The following is an 11,101-nucleotide window of genomic DNA, read 5'->3' on the forward strand; positions in this document are numbered from 1 at the left end:
ATATATATATATATTTCCTGACATTAACGTGCATGAGAGGGACCTGGTTGAGTGTGGAGCTGCTTTATTAGGATGGCATGGTGGTAGGCAGCAGCCACACAATATAAAATCAGGTAAAGGCCCAGGACATGGCAGGCTTAACTCCAGGAAAAGTTCAAAACTTCTCATGTTTATCCTTTGCCTGTGTTGGCTAGAATGTTGTTTACTAACCAAACAAAAAAGACCCCATGGAATTTGAATTGAATGAGAAACAAGAGGGCTAGGCTCCGGGCAGCTGATCCTGAAAGAGGATGAAAGGTCAGTCAAGGTCCTCTGCTGAAGTGTGGTTGTTTATGTTTACTGAGGTTGCTTGGAAAGACATTCTGTTTTCTTGTAGTAGTGTAAGGGGGGTGGTGGGGGGAGGGGGAGAACTACAAAATAAAAAACTTTTTATGTTCCAGGCACTGAGCTAATATCTTTTCTTTGATTATACATTTAATATATAAGTATATTCTCATTGTAAAAAAAGAAAAGAAAAAGACAACAGATAGAACTTACTTATCCCTTGACCAGAGGGAGAATTTGCCTTTCCATCCCAGATATACTGAATCCAAATCTACAGTTGAACAACATCCCCCAGGTAATTCTTAAGTAACTGGGCGTATTGTTAAAATGTAGATTTTGATTCTGTGAATCTGGAGTGAAAATACAGATCCTCTGCAGGGGGTTAAAGTAGAATGAACCAGTTCAAAGCCCTGCCCTTGACTCTCTACACTGTCCTGTCTCCCTTTCTGGGAGCCACCATTGGGTTGTACACATCAGGACGTATGGGCAGTTCATTCTGTCACTTCTCCTTTGTCAGGGAATACAAAGACAATGCCTTGCTGGCTCAGCTCATCCAGGACAAGCTCGATGCTTATAAAGCCGATGATCCAACAATGGGGGAGGTAAGTCTGGACATCGACCACGTGTTTCTCTTGTCAGCTGACCATAATATTTGTGTCCTGAAGACAGCCCAGTTCTGCTGCTCACAGAGTACTGCTTTTCTTGTGTATTGGCCTCCAGTGAATGCTCATAGCCCTTGCAGCAGGTGACATAGACTACCTTCAGTGTTCTAGGGTGACCAGCTCGTCTGGGTTTAGGACTTTCCTAGATTTAGCCCCGAAAGCCCTGTGTCCCAGGAAACCCCTCAGCAGTACAATACCAAAACCAAAAGACTGACACAATACGCAGCCCATACTCAGATTTTACCAGTGTTTACGTGGATTCATATGTGTGCCTTTGTGACATAGTTAGTGGGTTACATGTTAGGCTGCTCACTGCAGGGTCAGCAGTTTGAACCTACCAGCTGCTCCAAGGATGAGAGATGAGGCTGTCTGCTCTCATAAAGATTTACAGTCTTAGAAACCCTATGGAGCAAAAAAAAAAAAACCCCCACGAGTCGATTGTATGCATAGATTCACATAATACCTCAAGATACAGAACTGAGACCTGGGATTCCCCTTGTTTTTGTTAATTGCCATCAAGTCAGTTCCCACTCAAAGAGACCCTGTATAGATAGGGATTCCAAGGAGCGGCTGGTGAGCTTGAACCGCTGACCTTGCAGTTCAAATGACTTTTGCTGTCCAGCGCATTAACCCACAGCACCACACCAGGCAAAACAGAATGGTCAACCACCTATTTGTAGCTGAACCTGGCTAGTGCTCTCCTACTCACTTTGGCCCCTGTTGTTAGGTGCCATCGAGTTGGTGTGGATTCATAGCGACCTTATGCACAGCAGAATGAAACACTGCCCGATCCTGGGCCAACCTCACTATTGTTGCCACACTTGAACCCACTTTGCCAGTCCATCTCGTCGGGGGTCTTCCTCTTTTTCTCTGACCCTCCACCCTACCAAACATGATATCCTTCTCCAGTGACTGGTCCCTCCTGACAACATGTCCGAAGTATGAGAGACGAAGTTTGGCCATCTTGGCCTCCAAGGAGCACTCTGGCTGCACCTCCTCCAACACAGATCTGTTCGTTCTTTTGGCACTTTCCTCTCCAACACCATAACTCAAAATAATCTAGACGGATAAATCTTATTATACAGTACAAATGTTGGATACTAAAGTGGCTTTCATTAGTATTCTTGTTGAACAGTTAATTCAGTACCACTTTGTTAAGTTTGTACCTCAGAGCTCATTTCCTGTTCCCCCTCTTACAAGAGGAGCTACCCTAGTTGGAGAAGCTGGAGCTATGTGCAGTGGCTTGTAAAAGCATGTCCTTCTTTTCTTCCCAGGGCCCAGACAAGGCACGCTCCCAGCTTCTGATCCTGGACCGGGGCTTTGACCCCAGCTCCCCGGTACTTCATGAACTGACTTTCCAGGCGATGAGTTATGACTTGCTGCCTATTGAAAATGATGTGTACAAGTGAGTATCATATGGCAGACCCCAGAGACGCTGTAGCTTTGTAAACAAATAAAAAATGTTTCTAACTTGAGAAAGACATTTTAAATCCCAGGAAAAACAGATATATTGATAACAGTCTTCATGATAAATTTACAGACTTTTCAGTGAGTTCCCAAAGTCCATATGGTATTTCTAGCCAGAAAATCATGCCCCTTTTAGGGGAGGAGCAGAGGGCTCTGGGTCTGTAGTTCACACATCTGGTCACAACAGTTCATGGCCAGCTTGGATGTGATCCCTACCCCCTCCTCCAAAAAAAAGAGGTATTTTACATTCAGTTCATACTTCTTAATTGTAGATCATGAATTATGAATGGTAAAATATAGGGGGCTGCAAAAAGTTCATGGAAAGATTCCAGTATCTTTTCATTCCATTTCCCCACAAATTTTTGTATATTAACAGGAGTTTTTTTCTGAACTGCCTTTGGAGAGGAGTTGTCATTTCCTACATTATAAAGGACATTTTTCTTAGTAGCAGTCATCAGAAACTGCATTTCTAAAGACTAATTTTCATTTTTATGGAGACAGACTGTACTGTTCATATGTCATTTATATTATTGACCACAAAAATAGTGGTTTCAAAGTGAAAGTTTGAAAAATCTGCTCTTCTCTTTTTCAGTTAGTCTTGTAATTTTTGCTTTCCTCGGAATGTTAATGATTTCACAGGTAAAAACATATGGAGAGTCTGTTGCAGGTACCTACTGAAGCTAAAGTAGAGCCTGCGAAAGCTGAAACTCCACCAGACTGCCTTGTTTTTCCAGGTCTCGCAAGTTTCCCATTTTCGACAATGTGTAGTCTTAGCACTTTATCTCACTCTCTATTAGTGCGAAATATTTAGTTTTCCTTCTCCAACAGGTTTCCACCTTACACAGGTTCTCGTTTTTGCAGGATTTATTGTACTTGGGTACCACATATTTGAGGTTAGTAACCAGTCCCATTCTTGGAAAGAGTAACTATGGTCATTGGATCTCTGTTGATGCAGTGATTAAAGCACTCTGCTGCCAACTGAAAGCGGCAGTTTGAACCCACCAGCCACTCTGCAAGAGAAAGATGTGGCAGTCTGCTCCATCAAGATTTATAGCCTCGGAAACCCCTATGGGGCAGTTTTCCCCTGCCCTGTAGCGTTACTGTGAGTGGGAATCTACTCAGTGGCAATAGGTTTGGGTTTGGGTTTTCATTGTAAACCCATGTATAGTCTGCTGGTGCTCATATTAATAACCACCCTTGAGGATTTTCAAACAAATTATCAAGTTAGTTGACTTTGATTGACGCTTTGAGCCTCTCCCTGCCCAAGGAATTGCAGCCCATTTATTAGTGCTGCTACAGCAGGCCTGATGACCATCAAAGGGTCAGGTGAAATCATTCCTGTAACATCGCCTGTAAAGACTCTGAGCTTCCTCTTTATAAAGAACAGAGGAGTGGGTGGATTTTGTGGGACAGCGTGCTCCACCTGAGCCATGCGTCCCCTCCAGGTACGAGACAAGCGGCATTGGAGAGGCACGGGTGAAGGAGGTGCTCCTGGACGAGGATGACGATCTCTGGATAACGCTGCGTCACAAGCACATCGCCGAGGTGTCCCAGTAAGCGTGCCCTGCCCCCCCCCCCTTGATGATTTGATGATGTGCATACTCTGGGCAGCTGGGGCACAGTTGATCACTAGATGACTGTTGCTTTGGTGGAACGGCCAACATGCAAACCAAGAAGGATATATCCCTCTGGTCTCTAAGCTTGAGTTATTACCAACTCGACAGTTAGAAAATCCATTCTGTATGAGGGTTGCTTTTAGGATTCTTGGAAAGCATTTGTAGTCATCTCAGCAAAATGTTTTATAAACACCAAACACTGAAAGCCAAGATATTGCATAGAAAGATGCAGACCTACTGCATAAAGTTAGACTTTTCTTTTGCACAGCTAGTATTTCCTCCCCTGTTGTCATGATATGAGCAAAAGTTGATATCCACATACTGATCTGTACCCTACTCTGACAGTATTTCAGAGTGATTCTAAAACCAAGATATTGTTAGAATACATTCAAACTATAGATGACAGTTCTGCTTTTGTAGGAAAACACATTCTACTGTGTTGATTTAGTAATATCAGGAAATTCACATGGAAAAGAGCGAGCTGTGGATGTTTCTGTGTAAAAAAGTGGTCTCCACACCCTTTTGATCTCTCAACTTTAAAAACTCTTGATCCCCATTTCCAGTATTTAAATTGATTTGTGAACTAAATGTATGCTTTATTGTACTCATATGTATATTTTCTATCATACACAAAAGCATAAACATGAAAAGGATAAGGTAAGATAATTATGGATACAGGCAGACCTCAGAGGTATTAATTACCAGTTCAGTTCCAAACCACCACAATGAAGCAAGTCACATAAACATTTTGGTTTCCCCATGCATATCAAAGTTCTGTGTACACTATGCTGTATAGTCTATTAAGTATGCAATAGCATTATGAAAAAGTTCAAATACTGTGAGGATTACCAAAATGTAACACAGAGACTTGGAAGTTAGCACATGCTTTTGGGTAGACTTCCTCAACTCAAGGTTGCCACAAACCTTCAATCTTTGAAAAACACAATATCTGAAAAGTACAATAAAAGAAGGTGCGCCTGTAGATGTTTTAGTAGTTTCTACCCTCTTCCCCATGCTCTCGGGGAAACCACTGTTTTCGAATATTTGAAAAACTATGTAGTTCTTTCTTTTCTTAGAAAATCACTTTAAATAAACACCTACCATACTGGCAGGGAAACCGTTGCTGTATATTCTTAAAAGAAGACTATTGCATTCTTTCTGTGTAGAGTCACTTGGCGTTACTTTTTAAACTGAGTTCTGTCTGCTCCTGTTTCACAGGGAGGTCACTCGTTCTCTGAAAGATTTTTCTTCTAGCAAGAGAATGAACACTGGAGAGAAGGTAAACCCATACCCTTGCTCAGATACCCTCTAAGTTAATCCCTGCCTTCTCTCTCGAGCAGGGAGGATACCTCATCAGGACAAGACTAGCGTATTCCTCTCTTTGTTTAATGCCATTGCTATCTTATGCTGATTTTTTCAGATCTTTTAATATTTTAGACAACTTCTTTTTGTTATTTTGAGGATTAATAGTTACTCTTTGGATCATGATTCATTTACGTTAGAGAGGCTTTGGAAGTTTTCTAAGCTTACAGTAGAATTAAAATTCATAATTTAACTTAACCTGTGCCTCTCCTTTTGAATGTTTATCAGAGATTGCATACCCTTCTTAGCCAATGAAAGTGAGCTTTCTAAAATGAAGCTCTGATTGTGTTGCCTTCCTGCTTAAAACCATTTAGTGACTGCCCAGTGCCCTAGAATAAAGCCCCACTCATATACACTGGACTGTTAACCACAAGGTCAGTAGTTCAAAACCATCAGCTGTTCCTTGGAAACCCTATCCATACACGGTCACTTTGAGTCAGATTGACTTGATGGCACTTAGCAACAACATAGACATCCCTTACAAGACTGAAGTCACCAGGCCCCATGTCTCTTTCTTTAGTCTCTCAGCCTCTGTCCTTCTTGTCCCTGCTCCCTCTAACCCCGACCATGCCAGTACTCTCTTGTCTCTGGCCCTTGTCTTGCTAAATCCTGGTTCTTTGGTTCAGGCATCACTTCCTAATCTTCCCTAGTCTTTTTAAAGTGCCTTTGCTATGTGCTAATCGAGTGACTCTGTTATTTTTAAGTCCTGTCAAGTCAGTTCTGACTCAGGAGTGGCTGTTTTCAGTTAGCAGTCCAGTGTTTACCCTATAGTGTCACACCAGGACTCCTTTGGATAATACTAGTGCCACTCTACTGTGACAGCTTACTTATCTGGCTCTTCTGCTAGGTATTAAGCTCCATAAGGCAGAAATTCCTTTTTATTATTATTTTGTCCTGGTATTTATAGCACCTCAAGGTTCCTGGCATGTTAGGGTAACTCAGTAAATGTGGATGAATAGGATTAGGTGGATCACGCATCTGGGAAGTAAACAGACCCATTCCATTAGGCAGCATTCGGATTGCAGCCTTCTATAGCCTCCTCCTTAATGAAGCCAGCACAGCCCTTCGCCTGTCTGAAATGTGAGCTTCCTGCTAGACTGCTTGAGCTGAGTGTACAGAAAAGCAGTGTGTAGAAGAAAAATCTTTTTCTGCCCAGCGTAAATGTCATCAGGTTGGTCCCAACTCATAGCAACCCTGTACAGTGTTTCTAAGGAGAAGCTGGTGAAGTTTGAACCACCAATCTTGCGATTCATATCGACCTTGCGGTCAAGTCCTTATCTTACAGCGCCACACCAGGACTCAATAACTTTATAGTTGAATAAATAAAACATGGTTGTGAGATTTCAGAGTTCAGTTCCCCGCCTATAATATGATTAAGGTATTTGAATAATTTTTTTAACCAGGGAGCTGGAAATCTGCACGCCTATGACCTTGTGTTTAGCAGACACATTTAGTTACACAGCGTGCACTTGAGACGTCTGGTGCTCACTGTAATCTCATCTGATCCCACCACCCATGCACAGCCTTGTTAGAGCAGAGCCAGTGGAGTGAGACTCATGCTTTCATTTCCATGTAGACCACTATGCGGGACCTGTCCCAGATGCTGAAGAAGATGCCCCAGTACCAGAAAGAACTCAGCAAGGTATGGCGATGCAAAACGACCCATTTAGAACTGTGAGGATAAACATCTTCCAAATGACTTCTCAAAAGTCTGGATACACTAATTTACACAGGTTTTTTTAGTCATCTTTAATTTTTATTAGGAAAAAAAGAAAAGTTGGGATAGGCATCTTACTTCTCGCTTTCTTTTCTCGTATTCATACCTTTCTCTCTATATCCTTCCTATTCTCCTGCTGTTGAGAGGAGGCCACAGGGCTGTTGGAGTGTCCTCCCTGCATGGTAAGAGAGTGCCGAGAGAGAGCAGGCACATACGAGGAGGAGGAGGTCACAACGCCTTTCATCTCCTGATGTCAGACATCACACCTGTCACTTGCTCGGCACTAAGTCTGGCCCACATTCAGGGGAAGGGGAACTAAACTCCACAGCCTGAAGGAGAGGAGTATGCAGGATTCTGTGGGCAGATTGTAAAGCCATCACCATTATCTTCTTTGTGAAGCTAGAGACTCTGTAGTTCTACCATGGTGCTTTGTCCATAGCAGATGCTCAGTAGATGGTGCATGAATCTGTGACGAGCTCCTTGTTCACAAGCTGTCTCATGTTTTTTCCCAGTATTCCACCCACCTGCACCTTGCTGAGGACTGTATGAAGCATTACCAAGGCACCGTAGATAAACTCTGCCGAGTGGAGCAGGTAGGACTTTTCCTCCCAGGGCCAGGTTTCTGCCATGTCTGTTTACCGTGCTGAATTGTAACCATTTGACCTTGAACATCCTATAGAGTCTTAGGAAGTAGAGATGGGAAATCCTACTAGTTCGTGTTGTCTCAACTCTCTGGAGCCAATGCAGTTCGGCTCCCAATGGTAGGGACTAGATCGGTCTGGATTTTGCATGTCTGACTCTTTCCAAAGGCTCCATTTTCCATGGAATTACCGAAGAGAGATTTGTGGAGTCCTGAGCCCTACTGGCAGGTGTGGCTAGATGTGATATCCTGAATGTGTCCTCACCCTGCTGTGCTCAGACCAGCTCTGGAGACCTAGAGTCTGAAAGAGGAGAGTGTGGTGGTAGTCAGAAAACCTTGAGACCTCATGATCATAATTAGGACTGAAAGCTGAGTTTGGGATTTGATTTCTGTGTCTGTCACTGATTTATTTATGCACTTTGTTTTCCTCATCTGCAAAATAGAAATAGCCGTGCTGACACATTCAGAGGTGTTCTGTGGAGTACCCAATCCTGGCACTACAGTCTGCAAGTATGCCAGCATTATTAAGATGTGCACCAACTTCAAAGGAAAGAAGGGAGCATTAAAAAGATTCTATAGCTCTCTTTTCACACACACAAAAAAATTCAAGTTTTCAGTTTGAGACTGAAATATAAATCATCTGGTTTGATGTGATACCCTCAGTGTGGGTTTGTGAGCCCAGTCCTCTCATTGACTCTAAGAGAAAGTAGCTGTACTAGGATCCCTCCAGAAAACAGGCTCTTCCTCCATCAGTTAGAATGCAGTTTGGGATTGATCCTTGGAGGTATAAACTTAATCAAAAGTGTTCAAAAGTATTTGTTGAACTGTTTGTTGTTAAGTGCCCTTGAGGTCATATGAAACACTGTCTGGTCCTGTGAACACAACACTACAAGGCTATAGTCTTCACAGAAGCAGACTGCTACATTTTTCTCCTGTGCAACCATGGCTCCTAATTTCCAAACATCCCCACCCCACACCCACTCACTGAAAAAAGAACACTTAGCATATACTACTGAAGAGAAGGTATTGTTAAATCCATTAAAAAGCTCTTAATTTACCCATGGTCACAGCACAATTCTAGCCTATCCTTTGTTTATTTTTATTTAAACAAAACTTGCAGTGGCCTTGAGGTTTTATTAACTTCCATTCCTGTTCTCTTCCCAGCCTCTTAATTGTCCCTCAGCCACTGTAGGCCCCCTTCCGCCTGAGGGCCTTCGCACCCTGCTGGTACAAAACTCCTCACCTACTTCATAGTCTTTGCTCATCTGTCACCTTCTAATTGAGGCCCTGCTTTCCTGGGTATTTTTCCCTTATTCTGTCAATTTCTCATGTACTTAACCAATTTCTCATACCATAAAATTTACTTTTTCTTCATGTTTATTATGCCTACTAGACTGTAAGCTCCTCGTGGACAGGGCTATGTGTATGTGTGTATGTTTGGGTCACTAAAAGCTCCCAAGTGTTTATTTATCACAGTATCTAGCACATAGTAGACACTCAGCACATATTTGTAAAATAAAGTAAAGCATGTTCTGCAGTGTCATTACCAGGGTTGGAAAAACAGTCTATCATTCTGTATGTAAACACCATATATATCTTTTTCTCCACCTCAGGTGTATTCTTTGGACTCTGCTGATTCTTTCCAAAGCTTCTACAGTCCCCACAAGGCTCAAATGAAGAATCCTATACTGGAGCGCCTGGCAGAGCAGATTGCAACTCTGTGTGCCACCCTGAAGGAGTACCCAGCTGTGCGGTACCGGGGGTAAGGCAGCACACATACCAGTTGGCCTTGAGTGGCATTCCATGTGTCTGTCTCTGCCACTTCCTCTGGCCTTAAGTCTCTTTAAGTGGCAGCTGTTTTTAAAGGGTCAAAAGTTGAGCTTTTCTCACTTAAAATGATTCTTTCCAATGTTTTGTAAGTTCACAGTTTTTTTTTTTGTTTTTTTGTGTGTGTTTGACATTCTAGTGCACTTCTTTTTTTTTTCTTTTATTATGTAATAGTTTACATGGAGGAACATTAGCTTTACACTCATTCTAAAGTTTACAGTCTATATTGTGAGATATACCTCTGGAACAAAAAAAGATGAGGCTTTCTGCTCCTGTGAAGATTTAAAGCCTTGGAAACTCAATACAGTATCACTGTAGTCAGCACCAACTTCATGGCACTTTACAGCAATACATACAGAAAAGAACATCGACTATATCTGTTCAGTTATCGAATCACTAAAACGTGAATCCCTAGGTAGCCACAACCTGGCTTTCCTTCAGTTTTTTTAATTTCTCCTCTTTTTTAAATAATTTTATTGTGTTTTTTAAAAAAACTTTTTATTGTGAATTGAGTGAAGGTTTATAGAGCAGATCATCAGTTTTACATTCAGGACATCTACACTCGGTTTCATCTTAATGATGAAGTCCCCGCAGTGTAACATCATTTATCCCACTTCCTCCCTGTGCTTCTTGTTCCCATTCTTCCTCTGTGAGTTGGGAGGATCAAGACAGTTTCAGGCTAGAGAAAACCTTAGGACTGGGTCTTGAAGGATAGGTTAGAATTTCAATAGACTGATGAGTACAGGATGGCATTTTGTGTGGATACTCTCTCCATTGATTTGAACAGAAGTGTGGAGTTTGGAAAACACAGCACAGTGTTTGTGTAGAGCAGTGGTCTGATATGGATTTGTTTCTGGAGGTCCTAGAATGCCAGGTTTGGAATTCCTTCCTCCGTTTGGTTACCACTGAGGGTTTGGACAGGGACGTGAAAGCAGTATTGTGGGAGTATGCCTGAATATGAGAGTGGTGAGCAGGAGTCTAAGCAAGGAGAAACCAAATGTGGGGAGGCTAAGCAGGAGGCTACTGCCAGAGGGAGCAGGATGTGGAGTTAAAGTAATGAGAATGGGGACCCAGGCAGCCAGGATCTATCAGGAGAGTCCAGACATAGCCTCGGTAGAACTCAGGAACTGCTGAGCAATTAGAGGGAGGTCAGAAAGTAGTGGAGGCTGCCTCTGGACATTACGAGTATGGTGGTACCAAGGACCACTTGCTACACATGTTATTATTGCCTTATTGTGTACTGGAGAGATTTGTTAAGTGCCATCAAGTCAGTTCTGACTCATAGCAACTCTGTATATCTGTATAGGCTTTCCAAGGGGCAGCTGGTAAGTTTGAACTGCTGATCTTGGGGTTCACAGTCCAGTGTTGATCCTACAGCGCCATACCAGAGCAGCTCCTTCATTATTGCCCCAGTGTCTGTCTGCCCTCACTCCTTTACTGCTATTCAAGAGAAACAACCTGGTGGAAGTTAAGAAATATATATATA

The 11,101-nt window shown here is 42.5% G+C and overlaps 1 protein-coding gene across 1 annotated transcript; it reads left to right on the plus strand.

The window, feature by feature from the left end:
- Positions 1 to 841: 841 nt before the first annotated feature.
- On the plus strand, positions 842 to 9,550 carry LOC102827896 (syntaxin-binding protein 1-like; the record flags this gene model as incomplete). The annotated part of the gene is made up of 8 exons (XM_006878081.1): positions 842 to 926; positions 2,261 to 2,391; positions 3,899 to 4,006; positions 5,288 to 5,348; positions 7,008 to 7,073; positions 7,661 to 7,741; positions 8,953 to 9,015; positions 9,402 to 9,550. Coding segments are annotated over 8 exons (744 nt in total), but the record flags the coding sequence as incomplete, so codon positions are not given.
- Between the last annotated feature and the right edge of the window lie 1,551 nt (positions 9,551 to 11,101).

Source organism: Chrysochloris asiatica, unplaced genomic scaffold (genome assembly GCF_000296735.1).
Source record: "Chrysochloris asiatica unplaced genomic scaffold, ChrAsi1.0 scaffold02850, whole genome shotgun sequence".
Classification (NCBI taxonomy): domain Eukaryota; kingdom Metazoa; phylum Chordata; class Mammalia; order Afrosoricida; family Chrysochloridae; genus Chrysochloris; species Chrysochloris asiatica.